The 22,352-nt window shown below is 39.4% G+C and overlaps 1 protein-coding gene across 3 annotated transcripts in view; it reads left to right on the forward strand.

Annotated features, from left to right (window-relative positions):
- The window catches only part of sash1b (SAM and SH3 domain containing 1b), a 57,632-nt gene that overhangs the window by 26,922 nt on the left and 8,358 nt on the right, over window positions 1-22,352 (forward strand). For 2 of the 3 annotated variants that reach the window (XM_028566254.1, XM_028566255.1), the window contains 8 exons: window positions 14,615-14,743; window positions 16,981-17,031; window positions 17,533-17,582; window positions 19,665-19,705; window positions 20,119-20,205; window positions 20,373-20,485; window positions 20,863-20,964; window positions 22,166-22,301. In XM_028566254.1, coding sequence (XP_028422055.1) covers window positions 14,615-14,743; window positions 16,981-17,031; window positions 17,533-17,582; window positions 19,665-19,705; window positions 20,119-20,205; window positions 20,373-20,485; window positions 20,863-20,964; window positions 22,166-22,301 — 709 coding nt within the window. Of the gene's footprint in view, window positions 1-11,623; window positions 11,759-14,614; window positions 14,744-16,980; window positions 17,032-17,532; window positions 17,583-19,664; window positions 19,706-20,118; window positions 20,206-20,372; window positions 20,486-20,862; window positions 20,965-22,165; window positions 22,302-22,352 lie in introns of those variants that run through there. The other variant, XM_028566257.1, reaches the window with a different exon arrangement.

Here is a 22,352-nt window from a genome sequence, read left to right on the forward strand (position 1 = left end):
AACAGCATTTCAGCCTGTTTTGCTGCAGCAGTGATTGTGTGCCATATAAACAGCTGCTGCTCACTCATACCTGTAAGAGCTCCAGTCATTTACGTCAGTCCTAGCTTGAGCAATTGAGTTGTTTTGGCCTGTTTTTTAAGTTTATAAGCCAGCTTTTCCTCATTGCCTCAGCTGTTTCATACATCTGATAGCTGTAGTAATTAACTGTCTACCTGTTTGTACAACATTAAAAACAGGATGTGAGTGTTCCGGTCAAAGCTGTGATATGTATTGTCTGCATAGCAAATAATAATTTCTTCTATCCATTGCTGTAACCAAAGTTGACTTCCTTTAGGGTTTATAAGTTATATGTTTAAAGCGAGACAAAACCATTGTAAAAAAAAAAACAATATTATTGTTTCTCACTTATAAATATAAATAGATTGATACCCACACACAAAAAATAAATTGTCATCTGTGTGGCGTGTGACAGAATGTACTAGTATGAGGAGGCTCATGCATGGTAAACAAACCATGCATGTTAGATCTCTCCATACATAATTACAGTGGCAAATGCTGCGGAGTGGTTCAGAGGACCACGGCTTATTCTGCATTTAAACAAAGCTGATTGTAAGATTACATGCAAAATATTTCACGGATAAAATTACTGCATTTAAAGATTTTTTTTTTTTTTTTTTTTTTACTGGCTACAAAAACCAATTTACCAGATGGCAGACTGTTTGACAATTGTTACAAAGTAACATGTTTAATTAGTTCAAGATCGAGAATGGATTTTACAAGCAGAAACAAGTTTTTGCTATGTTTATGAACTACCTTTAAGTGGTTAAAGCGCCCATATTATGCTCATTTTCAGGTTCATAATTGTATTTTGAGGTTGTACCAGAATAGGTTTACATGGTTTAATTTTCAAAAAACACCATATTTTTGTTGAACTGCACATTGCTGCAGCTCCTCTTCGTGTTCAGGTCTCTGTTTTAGCTACAGAGTGAGACATCTCACTTCTGTACCATCATTGTTGGCAGTAGCACATGCACAGTAGCTAGGTAAGGATCACATCCGCTAGTCAGGTCAGTTACAAGGCAGGATTAGCCGGGAGACTTCTTCTAAACGAGGGCGCACTTCCAACTTTGTGTGGAATACCTGCAGACGAGGGACATGTAAGTAGTTCTTTTGTAGATTTTGGTGAACTTGTGTGTGTTGTAGCAGTGTTTTGCCATTGAGAACGAGGTAGCATGCTAGCATTAGCCACCTCATCTTGGCTACTGACGTAGAAAGCCCTGCAGATTTTGAACAGCTCACCCGGAGACTGAAGGCAGAAGACATTCAGAAATCTGTATCTCACTCAAAACAGCATCGATGGGTTTTTTTTCAAGTTTGTATGCATGTTATCCAAATGGATCACCTTGGGTTGTGCGAAGTTTTACCAGGCATTTTTCACAATTGTCTGACCTTTTTATAGACAAAATGATGAATTGATAATGACAATAATCATTAGTTGCAGACCTTGTAACTGATACAATATCGTATCAACCTGCAAGATTTGTGTGAATGTGTTAGCCTGGGGCACTGAGAGTGAACAACCTACCAGGGACAAAATTAGGATTTTATAATGGTCTCAAACTGTAATTTAATTGGTTAGGTTTTAGAAAAAAGTATTTGTACTTTTCAAAAGACCCATATGTGTATTTTCTGATCTGCTGCGCCTATCCTTAAAGAGATAATTTGCTGATTTAAATCCCGATCCGTGCCATGGCAGTGTTTGGATCAACGTTGTTTGGCATCCAGTGCATCTCGGCAGACCTCCGCAGCTCCGCTCCACTGGGAGCTTCGTCCACTGGTGCCACGGAGAGAAGCCAAACACTGTTCATCTAAACTAACTACCTCACAAAGATGACACAGAGCTGGTTTTAAATCGGCAAAGTATCCCTTTAGGTGAACTAAGAAAAACTATTATGTTTAGGAGAAGATAATGGTCAAGGGAGTTGGACTCGGGCTGTGCAGCATTTTCACAATGGTGTGGTATAAAAAAGATATAATATGGAATTTCTAAGGAATTCATTGATGCAGTCTAGTTGTATTTTTCAAATTTCAGAATACTTTCTAACACATCACCGTATCTGTCGCACATTATTAACTAATGATTCCGTTATAGCCCTGGGGGCGACTTTGGTTCTCTGCTGTTTTTATGATTAACATTTATGTTATTCTACTTCCAAGTGAAACTATTGCTATCATCGACTTACTCAGCTATTGCTCATCATTGTGGACTCACCACATCTCCTTGTTACTTTCTTGTCTCCCTCTTGTCATGGCCTTCATTTCACCTCTGGATTAGAAAGGCCCTTGCTAAACCACAGTACGCCTCTATATGAATCATCTATTTTTATTATCCTCATTCAATATCTAAAGTCGTAGTCCTAATTTAGGACGTCTGACAATGGGATGCATGTCAAAATACAGTATAAGGCCTCTTTTTATGCACCATCAAGCAAATGGAGGCATCCAACTGTAGTCCGGGGTGGTAGGCAGACTGGGTAACAATACCTCAGAAATAATGGAGAAAATACCTAATGCCTAAAGCAAAAGAGATAAAAAAAAAAAAAAACAACTAAAGGAGAGGAAAGTATGACAAAAGAAAAAAATAAAAACTAACTAAGGGTTGGGAATAAGGGGAGCAAAAGCAGTGAGAAGGCAGTGAATTAAGAAAGGGATGATGACAAAAGGCTGGACTGAGCGACGGAGGTTTTCAATCAAGAAAATCATCTACGTGCCATGGATGCTTGACATTTCTCTACGAGGGTGAGGGGCAGATATGCAGAGCTTTGGACCAGAAGTAGCCAGCCCCACAGTGATGTTACCGTCAAGGATATAGATCCAACTAATAAACAAATCCCATCAGTTTTTTCATGTGTCTAAAGGTAGATTATCTGATTATGTTTTCATGATGAGTGTTTGGTTAGTAGCACAACTAAGCCACTGTAAGAACTAGGGTTGGAGGAAAAAATCAATACAGCATAGTATCGCGATATTTTTCGTGGCAATACTGTATCGATACACAGACGCCAAGTATCAATTTTTTATGATATATGTGTTGGTCAGTTTGTCTGCTTGACAATCACATTTTGCACCAATAAAATTGAAGTGAGATGAACAAACAGAGAAATGTATCTTTTTAGATACAACAGATGTTGACAAAATTGTCCTTTCGGGACATCATTTGAAATTGGGGAAAAATCTGAAGTTGGAAAAAAGGTAACACATTGCAAGATATCGCAGAATATTGCAATATGTTTAAAATCGCAATAATATCGTATCGTGACATAAGTATTGGGATGATATCGTATCGTGAGGCCTCTGGTGATTCCCACCCCTAGTAAGAACACCATGGTGCATTCTTTTGTTAGTGCTTTTAATCCTTTCTTTCATCATCTCCAAGATAGTGATCCTGAAAACTAAAATTGGAGCACTTTTCATTAGTTTGTATATAGTCATTGGGGAAGACTCGTTCATAGAATCAATTGAATTGAATTGCAGTTGGAGCCAAAGTATGTACCGTATTGTGGGAATTGTACATCCTACTGCAGGGAGATGGTTTATAATGCATGAATTTAATAATTTAATTTTTTATTCCTGAGTGCTTAGGCTTGACTTGATATGGTTTAAGCATTCTGCATTATTAAAATGTATATATTTTTACAACATGGCCACTCAGATCTTCTAAACTCATCTTAGGAAAATAAATAGTTCAGCTTTCTCTGTCAAAACTCACCTTTTACAGTAATCTTATTCTGCGATAAAGGCATTTGTGCAGTGATTACACAGAATATACTATAAAAATCAAATTAACAGAAAGGCAATTTGGCCTGTCTTTGATGCACATTTCAATGAAACCTCCTCTTAATAAAACTTAGGGTACTACATTTTATTTTATTTTATTAAAAAGAGCATATTATATTGCGTCCAACTTTCCACGACTTTCCATGTCATGCTTACAGTATAGATTGGTGACTAGGGCTGGGTATTGTTAAAAAAATGTCAATACTGGTACCGATACGTGACTTCAATAACTGTTCCTAAACAATACTTTTTTCCAATAAGAAATTACACCATTACACATTATGGCACCAATCTTTTTTGCTTAACACGGTTTTTCCTACTTTCCTCTACGACGTGTAACGTTAGACAGCCAATTACAAGCATTATTAGATCTTGGTAGAAGCATGCTGCTTGCTGATTGGCTCACTGATGAGATTTACTCCTTAGATATTGAAATTGGGTATTGAATGACGAGGCAGTTGTCGATACACAATACTTTAGAGGCGATTCGGTCGATGCCTAAAAAGTATTAAATTCGGTACCCAGCCCTATCGGTGACCGTAAGTACAGGTGTGTGACACATTATACAAAACTGCGGAAATATTTTACAGGTATATGCCATTTTTAATTAACTTTAATGAGGCACAAAAATGTGTCTGAGGATGTGACCTCAAGAAAGGCCAGAAATTGAGATTAAGAGATCAATTCCAATGAGTGATTATGCACATTTAATTACCATGTATAAAAGTAGATGGAATACAGGGAGGAATATTTTAAGCCTTAAGAAAACAAGGTGTAATAGCTACACTTCATTCTCATCCGTCATAGAAGAGATGTCAACACTGAAAGCGAGACCTCTCTTGGATATTGAACTATTTTATGAAGGGATACAGGTTCATTATAGATTCTCATGCAATTCTTATGATGTCAGAGCATGCTTGGCTAGCTGCGCTTAGCATCCATTAATGGATGTAGTGGCTATAAGGTGGATGTCCTTGGAATGACAAGAGGAGACAGAACGAATGCAGAGAAGGAGGCAAATTGAGTTGGACAGGAGATGTTTTCATCAGCCTTGTTGGGATGTCTGCGGTTGTGAAAAGGAGCATGTGCAAACACTGAGGACGGTCTTTTGAACGTTAGAAGTACATCACGGCAGTTCTCTGAGAAACGGATATCCCAGAGGGGAGAGACAGCTAGCAAGTCTGGCAGAGATGCTGGCCTTGGCTAGACGAAAGGGAAAAGTGTTGTCAGATACATCCTTTTAAGATCGCAGTAATTCCCATAGTAAGTAGTGCCGTCAAACGAATAAAATATTTAATCACAATTAATCGCACATTTTTATCTATTCTAAATGTCCCTTGATTTCTTTTTGTCCCATTTAATATTTTTTTTTTCTCATTTTAATGCTCTTACCAACATGGAAAAGTGGATCGGCTTGCTTGGTGCTTTTGTCGTCTGGCTTTGACGGAGAATTGGCATCAGCTGTGTGTTTGGCCATCAAGTGGTATTTCAGACTGGACGTGCTGCGATGATAGTTCCGTTCACAATGACCAAACGCACATATCACTTTGGTCTTGTCAATGGAACCATTTGGCAACTTTTTAAAAGTAAACTTTCCATTCAGAATCTTATTGGCATCCATTTCGGCGTCTCGCGCTCGCCATCCACTCAAAACGTAACGTTGGCCTACTGCTCTTTGGTCAGCTCGCAAACCCAAACAAGTGTGTGCGGCATGCCTGTTGTTTTGTTTCTGGTCTAGCTAGATCCGGTGTGGCGTTGTAGTTTTTCTAACGTTACTAGTTGTTGCAAAAGCATGTGAAAAAAACTACAAAGTTTGCTAGGCCAAAAAGAACGTTAATCTCACAATAAAAAAATGTATGCCGTTAAAATGGGTTTGCGTTAACGCCGTTAATAATGCGTTTAACTGACAGCACTAATAGTAAGATAACAGTTTTGGTTGTTTCCCCATTTAGAAAAATATAGTTCAAACATCTGTCTAGGGATGGGTATGGTTAGAATTGTATTGATAGGACTACTCTTATTGATGCTCCTTCAGTTCGGTTGTTTATCAATACTCTTATACAGTATATACAATACTCGTCATAGAAGATATGTCAATATCTTGAAAAAATAAATTATTTTTGTAAAAGAATAAATTCAGGAGAGGATTAGAATGTATTTATATTTGAAATATAATTATATATATAATATATATGTTGAACAAAAAAGGTCCAAGGAATGAAGTTTAAATACTGACAGCAGTAAACAGCCCAATTTATTCATGAGACACCATTGTTAACAGTTTTACATTTGCCCGTTCTCAGGTCATAGGTCCGGTTTTTCTCTTTTCTTTATCTAACTTGTTGCTGTGCAATGTGCTGTGCTGTTTTCCAGGTCTCCTCTGTGTGTTTTTTTTTTTTTTTTTTTCTCTCATAGTAAGTTTCAAAGGATAAATGTCCAGAGGGTATTTTCTTTCCTGATTGGACCATTTCACTTGTTTTTCACACCATGTAGAATTACCTCATTCTGGGGCCCCACGATCTTACATTGCATGATTGACAGCTGCCCAGGAGTCCTGCGTTGTGTCTCACAGGAGGATCAGTGGATGTTGTGGTCTTGTGAGGGGTGAACTGCTGCACTGATTATGTAGCCCAGAGATGGCGCGAGCTGGCTGTCGTGTCTCAGAGAATCAAGGCGCAGTCGCACAAGGGTAATTAACCCGAAGCACAGGCGTGATGGGCAGATGAAATGATTTCAACACCTCTGAATTAAACACTGTCCAAGGAATATGGACAATCCACAAGCTGCTTGATTATAAACCCAGAACCATTCACAGAGCCTTTTATAGCTGAGGAATACACACAGCCTTTCTAGTTGTGAATTGTATTGAATTTTGAACGGAGGAGGTCTCTGTATTTGTTTTCAGCACCACTGAATTAAACATGCTCTAAGGATTGGGAACAATCTACAGGCCGCCCCCCCCCCACTACAAAAAACACACTGCCATCCAAAGGGGGATTTAATACAAATTGAAATTTAAAGGAGGTTGTTCTCTATTTGGACTCTGCACTGCTGAATTAAACATGCTCGAAGGAACAGGGACAAATAATAAAAAAGCTGCTTCAAAACAAGCTAGAATCTCAAACAATCCACATGATTGCTTTTGCAATACTATATTATACATATTTCCAAATGTGAATTCTGCTGCATTTTATAGCCGAGGGCTTTTTGGAAACTATAGTTTCCTCCATTTAAGTATGGGCTGTTTTCAGCTAATATTTCAAATCCCGATCGGATTTAGGATAGGATTTAGTGCTGTAGACAAAAGGTTTGTTCTGTGCCTCCTGTCTGCCCTCTTAATCTTCTTTGGAGTTTCACTCGCATCCTTTTTTAATCCGGAACTCTGGCTGGTTTTCCTTAGTGGCATCAATCTTTATTTATTGCTGCACACCAGAAGACAACAATGCAGTTTTTAATTAACTTTTTGGAAACTGTCTCCATTTTTGTTTTGTACCTTTTTTTACCAAAAGTTTGTGTGTGGCCATTTCTGTTCTGTTTACCAATCAGAATGAGAGCATGAGAAATCTCCTGTGTCTCCGTCAGCAGTGAGAGATACGTGCTCAGTGACTGAGACTGACTGGGTGAACTGACTGGTGGGAGCAGAGCTGTGTACTACAGACCACGCTAATGCAGTTCAAACAAGACCAGGTGCTCTGTATGCAGTGTGTGCCTCTGTGACTGACGGTGTGCATGTCACAGTGCAGCCCTTCCCATCAACCCTTCATTTGGGACTTGTCAAAAATCCACTTACCACTCCATGAATGGATAAGCACTTCCTCTGATCCTCTTTTTCTCTTTAGGGGGGCTCCGGGGCTGTCGACGTCATAGATCTATTACATATCACAGCTGGCACATGACACTCTTGTTACTCTATTTTATTTCAAAGATTCTCGTGTTTTCACTTGGATATCAAAATATGTTATCATCAAGGTAAAAAGCAAGCTGCTTCTTTTAATTTTCTTTAAACATAAAATAAACTTTGTTTTCACCCACAGACCTTTTTTAAAGGGTACACTGCATTTTCTCAGTTGTGTTTAAATATTTTTGTCATCTAAATGTTTAAACTCCAGTTGAATGATTTCATGACTTTCCGTGGTTTGAGAAAATGACCTTAAGTAACCCATCCAGAACCTCACTGGATAAACTGTAACATGCATTCACTCAACAAAGAGTGCTGTCATGATATGTATTGCTTCAGATCTGGACTTAAATTCAGAGTTTATGTTTGTACAATTGCAATTTTTCCATGCAATATGATACTGAGGTCCTGATCATATGGGTTGGACTTTCCACAGACACATGAATTGTCTCCCACCCTATTGAGCACAGAGTGATCTCTCCAGGGATCAAAGCTCAAATGAGGTCCCAGGCTTTCTAGATCAGCACAGACAGAATCCGGAGACTTGACAGTGATAGGAAAGGAGCTGGCTGACAGGGAGGAAGGGCGTCTATCTCTGGCTCGCCCTTTGCTCCGAAGTGACGAGCAGCCCGCCACTGTGTAGCCAGGCGGAAAACTGCCCTTTCTGGAAAAAGATTCATTGACCCTTTGGCATCATGTGTGGAACGTAGCCTTCCACCATCTCCACCATCCATCTGTAGCTCAGCATAATCTGCAGCCTCCTGCAGCAGGTCTGACGCTGGCATTGTTAGCTCCTGCTGCTCACTGCCCTGGAGTCAGTGGTCAGTTTCTAAAGATGAAGATTAGAGGCAGTAGGGTGACGGATCACGATTAGACAAAGATGTTTACACACATAATCTCACTGACTAATACTACAAGCAAATGAGGTCACCACCCTGATATTTAATGCCTTAAGGATATGGGAAGATGCTTTTGTGTAATTTTTTTATGTAAATACAAATTAATATCTACATAAACAAAACATGTGATGGAGGTGGGCAAAAAATACCTCAGAGGGGCTTCATCAGGGCCTCTGTTATAAAAGGAGAAAAAAATATTAAATGAAGATGCTTTTTTTGATGTGGACACACTACAACAGTGAGCGGAGAACACATCATCATGCTTCTTCTAGATCTACACTTTTACTGCAAGACTCAGTTGCAAGTTGATTCTAATATTTAGTAGTTTGTTAGTGCACAGAGAACATTTTCACTTCACTAATCTTTGTTAAAGTTCAGAGGAAATATTTAGTTTCCACTTTAATGGGTCCAATTTCAACTCCCTATCAATAACACTTCAGTAAGTAACTGAAAAATATTGGTGTAGAGTTAATATTTGCTGCCACCTGCTGGTGCATATAGGTATCTAGAGCCTGCTGTATGCCCAAGTTTATTTGTGTCACACATACAATGTAGGCATGCAGGTTCCATTCATTCAGTGATTCATTGATACAGACCCACAGATCAACTTGACGGGCAAATGAAGAGCGGTTGTAAATATTTTTAAAGGGGTGAGAGAACGCAAAACCGATTTTACCCTGTCATAGTTGAATAACGACAGTTCGGTGGGTAAATAAGACATACATATAAGATCAAAATCCCACTGACACCCCTTTACTATGAAAATCTCATATTTTGAAACTGCCGCTGAAAACGGGCGAATCTCAACAAAGCTGGAAGTTGACGTCAACCTCCCAAGACCTGTACCTTTTGTCACCTCCATGGGTGTATTAAGATAACACTCCCCAACATTTACATAGGCTACTCAACTGACCTGAGATCAGGTAGTCTTCTGAATCTAGGTCACGCAGATCTCTGCTATTCCATTACAAAATTCACTTCTGAAACTTTTTTTATGCGAGAAATCAACTATGTAAAGCTCAAATATGGGCCGTTTCACGAAAATGGATGTCTAATTGGCCTGCCTTCCTTCACAGACCCCGGCCAAGACCTCTAAAATGCACAAAAATGCATTAAAATTGAAATCGGACAAGTGTTAGCTAAGCTTTATAAGACATTGGGTTAGATGTTATATAAGTGGCGTGACAAAATTCAAACTGTAAATATACTATAGTTATGCCGGCAGCCGGCCGCGGAGCCCCGGTAGTGCAGTATCCACAAAGGGTGACTTTGCCCTGGGTATAGAGCCCAGCAGGCTGCCGCTTTCTCGTCAGACTGTGTGGAGCTCCTAAAGTCCGACACGTCTTACCATATTTGCAATTAGCCATCAATTTTCGTAAAACGGCCCATATTTGAGCTTTATATAGTTGATTTCTCGCATAAAAAAAGTCTCAGAAGTGAATTGCAGTGTCTGAAATATGAGATTCTGTCACGACCAATCAGCGCGCAGCTCATCTAAATATTCATGAGCATACCATATTTGGAAGAAAAACTCTTGTTACAAATGGGGCCAAAACAGTATCAACAATATCAACCAGGCCATTTTCAGCCCAACCAATGTTACAGACCCCATTAGGAGACCATAAGGAACAGTGTGAAATACCCTATATAATCATTCTATCACCCCTTTCAAATAGTGGTGCATTGTTCTCAGAATGTGTTAGAATCTTCTGTAAGTGCATTTGGGAATAAAAAACTATTTTAAAAGGCAAACTAATGGGATTCCTTCAAGCGGGATGACCCTGCACAAGGATTCAATGGTAGTTACTCTGTTGAGTTTTTAACCAGTAGTTGAGCTATGGAACAGTGTTTTTACAAGTAGGTCGCCATTTTGTTTTTACGTACAGTTTTGCCACAGTCACTGTATTCCACTGATGGACAGTCGGTGGCAGTAACACATTAAGAGGCGGTATTGCAATGCGCCCACAAATGTAGCAGAAGACTGTAAGCTGACAAACAGTTATAAAAAAAAAAAAAAAAAAAAGGAAGAAAAATTTCAACAATAGGGGTGGGAATCACAGGATACTTCACAATACGATACATGATACCAATAATGGCACAATACAGCAATTCTGCGATTATCAATATATTTCTAGACAATCCTATAATGAGACCTATGAATACCAAATGCCTGTGAAAAGGTCAAGTGCAGGTTTTCTCTCTTTAATCGCTGCAAGTCCAAACTGTTAAAAAACAGCACAATTCTGCAAGCACAAGTTTTTAGTCCTTAAATTAAAATTACAGAGCTATGGAGCAACTATGGGTCCAGACTTTGGACTTAAATGTATTTTCCTCAAACTGTTGTCTGCCATCCCGTTGAAAACCTCCTCCTCTTTGGCTGGTTAAGTTATGTTCAAGTTTCCCTCATTTCATGTGTTAAACACCGCCTCGAGGAGCAGGGAAATCTATTTAGAGCGCTACATTTGATCAATTTAGATATCAACATTTGTCGTTTTTTGTATCGCACGAATTGTGTAATAACAACAATATATTGCCGTATCAATATTTTGTCCCACCCCTAGCATTTAAGATGTTTGTTAGACCTAAATGTAAACATGACTTTTGGTTATTTACAAGAAAACTCCACAGGTTACCTTTTTTAAATTAATAATTCATAAACAAAACAATGAAAGGTTTACAGAGTTGTATAAAAGAGAGAAACCTCCACATCAGCAGAGGGAGACATATCTGACCAATATTAAACATTTCTTCTAAAGCCTGACCCATCACTCTAACTCCACTGCAGACATAGTCATACAGGCTCCCACACTGCGAGGTGGTGGTTTATTTGAACATGTGAGTCAACCAGTCCCTGTGGGCCACAGCTGGAGAGAGTAGAGCTGAGCGCCCCACCCAGCAGCAACAGCGTCACATGTGGTTGCAACTCCCCCATCCTCCCCTCAGCCAAACTCCCTCTGATTTATGCGTGCCAGACACCCCTCCCCTTCACTGCAGGATGTATTGTCCTCCACTCACTGAACAGAGTTCACTTTCAAAACGGTGCCTTTCACTTACAGCAGTGTGGTGGAACTGAAGAGCAACTAGTGCTGGGTAGCTACTGTTGGCAGCCAGATGCCTGTTTGTGGTGAGTGTATTTTTGTGTTTGCACTGGAATGTGGCCCTATGGTTAGAGCTGGTAGCTTCCTGTAGATTCACTGTGGGAAAAGTCAATGTATATAGCCTTGTTTCAAAAGACAACTTACTGTAGTGTGTGCATCTTTCCCTGTTTGATGTTTTAGTCGGTTAATAGAGACTTTCATCTAGTAGAAAAAGCTTAAACAAGTCAGTGCTTGTTCTCCTGCTTGTTCTTTTGAAACATCCCTCAATACCCTGTTTAAGACATCAATAGTCTATTCTAGTCAGGGATGTTTAGAACATGGCACCCTCTGAGGATTTCTAGTTTATTTTTTTTAATTTTTTTTTGGCATTCACATTTTTCTTGCATTTTTATTGAAACAGAGTCAAGAAAAATTGTGATCTCTCACTAAATAAAAAAACAAATGAGTGATAACAAATGAGCAGAAGGAACAAAAAGAAACAAATAGAAATGCATACACAGGGTAAGCATCGGTCTAACTCATTACCATGCTACCTTTCTAGAGTCCTTTTATTTAACGTGGGATACATCTTTTTTTGAAAGAAGTACGTCAATTCGGATGTAAACAACACACTTTTTCAGTCAGTTATGTTTTACTAAACCTAAAGTGGAGTTTACTTAACTTTACTCTCAGGACATTTATTATCAAAGTTATCAGTCAAAGAAAATGATGCGTTATGGTCTTGTTTAAATGCTCTGTTACTCTTGGTTTTGACTTCTGTAGCAAGACTGTGTTTTGACATCTCTGTCTCAAAGCATGCTAAATTGACTGTTTGTTATGAAGTTATTTGCTGATACTTTATGACCCAGGTCTGCCTGCCTGAAAGGGTGAGACAAGACAGAGAAACTGTAAAAACACTCATTAGACACTCTGGGCCCTGGGGGCACGTGGATCTTTTGTCTGCCTATGAGATGCTCTGTGCCTGAGAAATGTGACACCACACTCTCCTTTTCAAGCCTTTGTGGTTGATGTCTCATGCTGCAGTTTTGGCTCAGAGACCATTAATTAGGAAACCGAGGGAAATATAAGGCACACCGGAATATTTTCCCCTGAACTCCCATTTTGTAAGAATTGTCGGCATGAGAATTGTTTATTAGTTTACATTCTTCTGTAACGGGGATGTATACACGCAGCGTTTCTTATAAGCACTCAGGGCGATGCAAAATCATGTGGCTGTGTATGTATGTGTCACAATAGGCTGTTTATGTGGCTCAGTGGCAGTCTGAGGCAGAAGAGCGACTGCAGCCAGGCACAGTGCAGAGCGTCTCAGTCGGCCTCAGCCTCGCTTCTTGACTGTATGAAAAGCAGCCAGATTTTCATGCCATTTCGACCCGGGGGCATGTCATTTACCAAATGAATGGCTCTCTTTTTCTGGACAGTTGAGCCAGTCACACTCTATCATGCCACGAGACAAGTGAGCCCACAGTATTACTTTTAACTGCAGAGGACCGTTTTCAGCGTATTCATTTGCATACCTACAGGGTATGTATGGCATGGGTGAAGCATAATAATAATAATAATAATAATAATATCCATGCGTGAAACATTTTAAGGACATAGTGGATGATTATTATTGGACACAGCTTGTAGTCGTTTACCCAGTCTTAACTCATGACTAGGTGTGATGAGGAATTATCTTCTTACATGTTGTCTTTTTATATTCTATTAGTCATATTATCTTTAGTTATTTGTGTAGGTCATGAATGTGTCAAGCTGTCTCACTGCTCTGAACTAAATGCATGATAAAAGTTGTTATTCATTCACCCAGCAGCAGAAACTACTAATAACAGGTTTAACCATGCTCTAATCATCACACATATTGTTTAGTTTTTTTTAAAGAAGAAAATGTTTGGTCGGGACATACAGCATGAGCTGAAAAGCCAAACATTTTGGATGTGACTCTGAACAGTTGGTCTGCTATGCTGATATCACACAAAATACAGGCAGCATTTGGTTTTCCTCCCAAAAAACATTTAGCCAATTAAAATGTGTTGCAGTTGAATATAATTCTTATAATTATACAGGCTTCTGCACTTTATTTAGAAGTATAAAGTATAATCAGCAACGTTATTAGGTGCTTAGGTTGCTCCCGTCAATAAGTGCTTGAATTGGTCTTCAGAGAAATAAACCAAATAAACCAATGTGTTTGACAGTTTGAGTTATCTGGTTTAAAATGCCTCTTTTATTTTAGAACTCGGGTTAATCCCCTGACAAGGAAACCAGCCCTGTGTGTTGATTGTGGTCCCAAAGGTCACTAGGTCTGAAAACTCAGTGAAAAAAAAATCTCTGAAATGATTTATTCTTCCCACAAAAAAACAAGGAACATTATTCCAGGTAGCACAATTGTAGGAAACTAAAAGGGGTTACATCCCGGAGGTTTTGCTCTGTGTCAGGACAAAGAATCATCCGACTGAGTGACTTCTTATGATTTACGGTAGACTGAACCGTGGCCTCTTGAGTCGCCCTGATGACTGTTAGAGAGCGGAGTGAGAGAGTCGTAGCTGCGTCAGACGGTGCTTCCTCTGGGGGGGGGTCAGGACTCAGGAGGTGGAAGGGGTCGCTGGGCAGGAAGACGGCAGACTGGTGAAGACAGAGGCAATCACAGCTGGATGTCTCTGATACTTTCACACTCCTGGTGCTTTATCTCTGTGTTTCCTGGCTGTTTGTTTTGCTGGTGACCGTAATAAAGCTTATAACAGTGGCTTTAATCATGACAGTGGCCAGTGTTTACAGTGTTTGCCTGCTGTTTGGCATCTCGCTCACCCTCTGCGGGGTGTCCTTTTCCTCTTCTGGTCTGTGGTCATATCTGTGTGAGTGATTGAATGCCTCTTTATCTCTTTCAGGATGGCTCGGTGGGGAACCTTGATGACCTGGCTCAGGAGTATTCTCAGTATTACGGAACCTCCCTCAGTGACGTGTGTGAAAGGATGGAGGAGCTACGGAAACGTAAAGTAGTGCAAGATGCAGAGATGGTAAACAGTCTTATCAGTCTTTTTCTTATCAGTTAAGACCTTGGCTCATCAAAAAAAAAAATCTGATATCAGCATTTAATTATGGGGCGGGGGGGTCTTTCATTGTCTTTTAAGTTCAGTTTCTCACTGTGAGAGATAGATGAGAAGATTGACACAAGTTTAGCATAAAGACTGAAACAGGACAACACCGCTAGCCTAGCTCTGTCAGAAATAGGGTTATTATAGTTTATAGCATTTTTCATTTAGTTTTTATTTTTATTTCTTTTTGACTTTTTTTGTTTTCAAATTCAGTTTCGTTTTAATTTGTATTAAAGAGGGTTTGCTAGTTTAGTTTAGTTTTTATTTTCTGAAAATGCTTAGTTTTAGTTTAGTTTTTATTAGTTTTAATGTTAGTTTTAGTCTTTTATGTAATATGGGTTATTTGTCGGGGGCAAGATTCAAAAAGGTCAGAAAAAGAATTGTGTAATAACAACTCAACAAAAACATCATACAATTTTAGAAATATGTATTCACAATGTATTCAACAATACTACTGGTACATAAAACGTACATATGCAGATGAGCACAACTATGTAAACAGTCTACACAAGACGCCGCAGTAAGTGCAAAATGTAAGTAACGTGCGCCAGGAAAAAAACCTAAATAGCCAGCAGACTAAAGAAGACAGACTTCAACAGATGTTTTGAACTTTGGTTCGAGTAAAGTGGCGAACTTTTTGAAGTCAGTCAACTCACACAGTTGTGTAGACATCCCAGTATCAATACACATGTTAACCCACGCTTCCTCATGCTTTTAGTGTTCATGCGTATTTACTAACCAGCAGCTATTCGGTACCGCTATGATGCCAGGCGAGGGGCATGGACATGTTGTGTTCAATTTGACGTGGAATGTCGGAATTTCTGGGTTCCCAGTCGGAAACTATCTATGTCTGTGGCATAGATAGACTGTATAAAACAGGTCTATGGTCGGAAATTTCAACTCTGAAAGATATAACATTATTTGCTTTGTGAAAGACAATGACAAAGACGAGAACTAAGGCCGGTTACACACTGGCTGCGTGGCGTGAGCGTGGCGTTTCTGTTGCGTGTGAGCTGCGTATTTTTCTGTCTTTACACACCAGAAACGTGTCTGACGCGATGCTGCTGCTGCTAGTCTTGTCTGGACACATGGATGTTTCCCATTGATAAAATGAAATACCATGTTAAACATAAATATATACTGATTTCATTACAGCAAAGACAGCGTCTGCAGTATTGATGGCAAAATAGGCTACAGAATAGTTCGTTCTGTATGGACAGGTGCAATATTAGAAAATCGATTTTATTTTAATTTTATTATTATTACATTTATATCTGAATTTATATCAAAACCTAGAGACTTTCAAACATCAACATGTCATTTATTAATATGTATTTGTGTCTAAACAACATATAAACATCTTTTTCATATTCTATTTTGCCTGGAAACACGCTTGCGTGTCGCATGAAAAATAGGCGTCGGTTCTATTTCTAGCAGGCACACGTTTTCAGCGCCTGAGACGCGCGTGTCACGCAGGCAGTGTGTAAGCTGTAACCTGTTAACAGGGGAGCCAAAATATAAACGGACACGCAGCCAGTGTGTAACCGGCCTAAGGACATTTACTAGATTATTTTGTTTTAGTTAGTTTTGCAAACGGACGTTACAGTTTTAGTTCGTTGTCATTTTTTTGTAATGCCTCGTTTTTATTTTTATTTTAGTTAACAACAATGTTTTTTCCCCCCCTAGTTTTCGTTATTTCGTTCGCTTTCGTTAACGATTATAACCTTGGTCAGAACAGAAGGTGACCATATCTGCTTACCGGCACCTCAAAAACTCACTAATGAACACGTTATATCTAGTTTGTTTAACCAGGGTATTCTTTCATTTAAGTCAAAAGAAAGTGACTGCGTTAATGTTCTCTTGTTGTGTTTTGACGATTTTCTTTTACCCTTAGGTATCATATAATCTGCCTCTGGAGTACGGATGAAAACATGCCGTTTTGTCAAATTTATTGATGTTCTAAATAAAAGTTAAATTTGAATAGCTTATGAAATACAGATATGTCCAACCACCTAGTTGTTTGTAGTGCAGCAATTGCAGAGGACACAAAACTGTTTACTGGTGTTATTCCATAATGTGGGTTGGCCGATTCAGTCAGCTGAATATTTTTTCTATTTCTGCGTTATGATGACACTATAATTTACTCCTCTGTGTTTCAGGGAACAGTTGACTCAGTGGCCACATCACTGCAGCTCCGCTCTCAGATCCAGGTGAGTGTCCAGCTCTTGAGTGTGTCAGACCCCCAGAGAAGGCAACTTCCTCCCATGTGCGTCAGCAAACAGGCTGATAAGAGGCCATGGAATTGCCTTGTCATGATTATCCTGAGCAAAACCAAAATGTTAGACTGAAAAGTAACATTGGACTGACTGTGATGCAGAGAGCAGGCCCTGAGACGGTCTTTGAACGTTAGGGAATAGATCCTGAAATATGGTCAAATGTGACGAGTAGAGGGGCATATGTGGGTTTTGTTGCCACCACATTACAAGATCTGTATTTCAAAAGTGCAACAAATCACAACTAAATAAATACCAGAAATTCCTCTTTTATTACTCCTCAATTGCAGTTGATTCAGTCTTAAAAATTACAGTTTTACAGTCTTAAGGTTTGTCTGCTAAAAAAAATTTAACTAGAACTCAAAATTTGACCTTAAAAAACATAGTTCAGTAAAGTGAAGCCTTGCCACTGTATGACACTTTTGTCTTCTCCTTAAGGAATCCCTTGGACTCAGCAGTACCACGTCCACCCCAGAGACTGAGAGAAGGTAAAAGAGAAATTCCTAATTATAATTTCGGTTTTAAAGAAAGTTGAAAATCCACCAGAAAGGCTCGGCATCCTTGACTAGTGAAACATCAGTAAGAACAGGACACGTGATTCAAGGGAGGATTATAAGGCCATAGGACAGGAGATGGTGCTGTGCGGTCTGTAGTTGTGTTCTGATGCACCCAGTATAACCCAAAGTGGATCCGGTCTTATTTGAATTTAAAAAACCTGTGAATAGAACGCAAATATTGCCACCCAGAATTCCTGTAGCTTAGGGCATGGTGCATAACTATGTAGTAAATCCCCTAAGTCGTATCACTTTTGGAAGCTGAACTGCGATTTCTCTTCCTGTATTATCTCTGTGTCAGCCTGTGGACACAAGCCTTTCCTTCGTTTCCTGGTACCCTACAGTCACATTTATGAAGCATTTCTGTGTCACCTATAAACTTCCTTCCTTCCCTCCCATTGTTTCTTTTGAGGTATTTCAAAGATTAGTTATATTTTGTCTAAAGCTGGAGATGATGAATTGGGTGATGACTAGTGATGAAGCAACATATGGATTTGATTAATGTTGTTAAAGAGACAGGACCTTGAAAATTGAGCAAAATCCACATTTTGTAAGGATTTTATTATAGTAAGGAACAGGCCTGTGTTATTGAGAATACTGGACAGAAACATAGGGTTTAACAGGAAACCCACACTGCCCACTAGTGGGACAAGTATATAATGATGCTGGAGGAAGCTGATAGCTATCAGTTATCAGTAACCCATTTTAATGACTAACACTTATTTCTACATTTTCGAGCACTTATTTTTTTCATCAATATCTGATAAGGTTTAGTTAGTCCTTCAGTGTATTGTCCTTATGATTCCCCATTAAATCAAGAGTTGGTTTTTTTTATAGGAAAGTGTTATCACTTGTAATCACTATGCGTTTGGTGTCTTACTGTAATGTCATTATTTACTGCGGTAAATGGGAGCATGAAGCTTGTTACTATGATTAACAGCTACACAAATAACATTTTGTTTTGAAGTTATCCATTTTCATGCCAAAATATTTCACATTTTTTGTGTCTCCCACATACTGTTGATTTACTGTAGAATTTAGATGGTGGGGAGGGGGGGGGGAACTGTGTTGATGTCTCACTCTATAACCCTGAATAGAGTTTGAACACCGTGGTGTACTGTGTGGGTTGGTATAAAAATAATAATTATTCTTTGACCTGTTCCATGGTCCTTTTGAAGGAAATTAAACCAATGTGGGTTTTTGACAACCAATACAGATATTTTTTACACTTGTATAGATGATTTTATATTCAAGATTTGACCATGCAAACAATATATTCAGTGTACTTTACTGAAAACCAGAGTAAGAACATTTTCTAGGTGGATAAACCGCTGCTTAAGACAAGGTGACAAACTACATCTTTTCACTGTCAGCAAAAATCAAATCCAAGACTTAGAATTAGGATACGATAAAGTTATTTAACCAAACATGAACAGTAGATATTATAATACATTTACAAAACAGAAAAGACAGGTCTGATCTACAAACTCCACCACCATCAAGTGTAGAGAGAGAGAGAGAGAGAGAGAGAGAGAGAGAGAGAGACAGAGAGAGAGATACATACACAACAAACAGCCCAGAGAGATGAAGAGATAGAGACAGAGAGAGAAAGAGGGAGGGTGAAAGTGTGCGGGGAATGCAGAGGTCACGTTAGCGCTGCTGCTGTAAAACCCTGAGTGGACATGAAAAAGGATCTATTGTTCCTGCGACGGCCGTAGAGCACTGACCTCTGATCACCAGCCAAGAGCAGCCAGTCTTTTTCATCTGTTTTGACTACTTTAATTTCCCTTCACTAAGATGCTAGTGTCATGAGGGACAGTGCGCTTCTGTGAGTTTTTTTTATTCATTTATTTTTTAAATCTGACGCACGAGGACAGAAAGACATGTTAAGGGAGATGGTGGGATAGCAGGAAAAATGAAGAAAATGACTTTGGAAAACAGGTACTGGTCTATTCAGGGCTTTTACTCTCTCTTTGAACTCTTCAGATGAAGTCAATATTTTTGCTTGATTTCCAGGTTTCCTGTGCACAAATCTAGCTCTGATGATGGATCAGGAGGTATGTTGAAATTGTATATACATCTTAACTACATGCATCATATATTTAATGCTTCATTGTACTGTAAGTACATTCTGATTGATTTTCACAGCCTTTTTAATCTAAACTTAACTAAATTTACAGTTTACTTTTGAAAAAGGTTTTGTGTGTATTCATGGTTGTAGGTGTTTCTAATGCAGCCCATTTCTTCAATGTGGAGAATCTATTTTAAACAGAAAATTGTCTTTATGTTTGTATTATGAGACTATTGTAATTTTGGGCATAACCTAATACTTTGTTTGGAAATTCTGTGCAATTGCCGTAGTTATTGTTTACCTACAATTTGGATATTTCTGTTTACTTTTGTGGTGATGCCGTTTTAGATTTTTTTCTTCTTCTCTGCAATAATTAAACTAAATCGTTGTACTGTATAGGAAAATGGGATGGAAGGAGAAAGAGCAAGTCTATTTGGCAGAGTTTTCGAAAGTCACAGAAAGGAGTGTTGCGTCAGATTTCGAAAGGTATGTAAAGTCAATAACACGATAAAGGAAATGATACATGTAGTACTCAATGACCTATCACTTCTTTTTGTTATTTGACACTCAGGATGTATTTTATTAAAATGCCTAATTAAAGGACTCAGTTGTGTTTCGTTCTGTCAGCTGACATCTCTACTTTTTACTTACAGGTGATGACGTTGGTTTTGTGGCCAGTGAAATCACCATGAGTGACGAAGAGCGTATCCAGCTGATGATGATGGTGAAGGAGAATATGATCTCTATAGAGGAAGCCCTGGCACGGGTATGATCTCATGCATCCCAAAGTTCTCCACTTTACTGACATGTGAAAGTTGCAGCTGCTGTGTTTTTCTCCTTTTGCTCAACTTTAAGTTTGTTTGATTGAATAGATTGCAAAATGGTTGATCAAGTTGCAAAATCAGTGGGCAAATCTGAATGCATTAAAAAAACCAAACTGAAAGTGATCTTTCGAGGCAATTGTTGCCTGACAAAGTTAACAGCATTTTCAGCTTTGTGAAAGAAATAACATTCTGATGTAGGCATATGGTCAAAACATGGTTTAATCTCCCTTTGTGTGTGCCAGCTGTTCGAGGATAAATAACTTATCAGCTGGTTCTCTAGCTCTGCGTCATGTACTAACAGGGTCATCTTTTCCCACAGTTGAAGGAGTTTGAAGTACAAAACAGACAGACGTGCAGGTCCGATCCCACAGAGTGGACCGATGCCTCCAGTCCCACCACAAATGAGTCATTCAACTGCAACGTAAGTCTCTAAGCTCCCAGTCTGAGGGCATCTTAGTGGATTTGTAATGCTGAATCACACCTTCAGGCAGCGTGTTGTGCATGAGGGCCTCTGATCTACCAGTGCCAAGGCTGCTGAGCTGTGACAGCGCCTCTCTCTTTCCCTCTGTCCCTGTCCTGGCGATGAACCGGGGCCCCACTAAAGCCCTTCAGCTCAGGGCCCTCTCCCAACTGCAGGGTACTGGGCGGACTTCTATTCATCCCTGTCAAAGCGCTAACCCCCTATTGTGCTGTAGTGAGCGGCTGGATTCAGCACAGGGCCCTGTTATGCAGGCCACAGCTCTTTTATGCATGGGTGGGGTGATTAGGGGGCTCAGATTCAGGGCACATTTTTCAGATTCATCTGGATGGCCTGACTATTTCTCTTTGCTCTCTCTCTCTCTCTCTCTCTCTCTCTCTCTCTCTCTCTCTCTCTCTCTCTCTCTCTCTCTCTCTGTGTGTGTGTGTACTTTCTGTGTATGATGGTTGGACGTCTGTCGCACCCTTCTCTGTTGTTTCTTTGTTAATGTTACCGCATCTCTACTTACATTTAAATTCTCTTGTGTACGAAAGCAGACTAGCAGGTTTACTGCTAATCTGCTTTTGTTTTGTCTTTTGACATCTATTCTGGGATGTGCATGCTCGTGTTTTGGTCAGCAGATGAAACCTCAACATCTGTGTCAAGAGTCTTCAAATGTGCAACTGACTTTTTCACTAACCATCAATTCACATTATGGTTAAGGTGATTTCCAAGCAGCTAGCTTTTCTTTTTCCCCTGAATAGAAGGCCTTTTCTAGTGTGTGTTGTGACGCAGGGCATATGGGACAGCTGTGTACATGGGCTTCATCACTGTGGTTTCCTACCACATATTTATATTAAGCTCCAAGTCGTTTCTACAGAAGGCTCAGCAGGTTCCTGCAGCAGCAGCTGCTGCATGTACACAGCTTACATACTTTTTATTTTATACAAGTGGTGAACAATTGTTAAAAGGTACCTTGTAATGTGTGAGCTCACGCACTACATCTGAGTATAAAGACAGTGAAAGTGATATATCCTTTCAGATCCAAAATATTTGGCCTTGCAACTGGTAACCATCTGCTGTAAACAGACCCATGGTCTTATTTTACCGTAACTGCAAAGCTCTGTGGTAAGACAAAATGTTTTTGTTTGGTCCCTCACATCAGCTGCCTTGTGACCTGTCAGACAACGAACAAGAGGAATCGGTGACATTCAGGAGACTCCATAAACTGGTCAATTCAACCCGGAAAGTGAAGAAGAAACTGATCAGAATTGACGAGTTGAAGAGGCCTGGAACAGATGGTACTAAAACCACTATCCGACTTTATTTCACAAAGCCCAATTGTCTACCTT

This window comes from Perca flavescens, chromosome 20 (genome assembly GCF_004354835.1).
Source record: "Perca flavescens isolate YP-PL-M2 chromosome 20, PFLA_1.0, whole genome shotgun sequence".
NCBI lineage: Eukaryota > Metazoa > Chordata > Actinopteri > Perciformes > Percidae > Perca > Perca flavescens.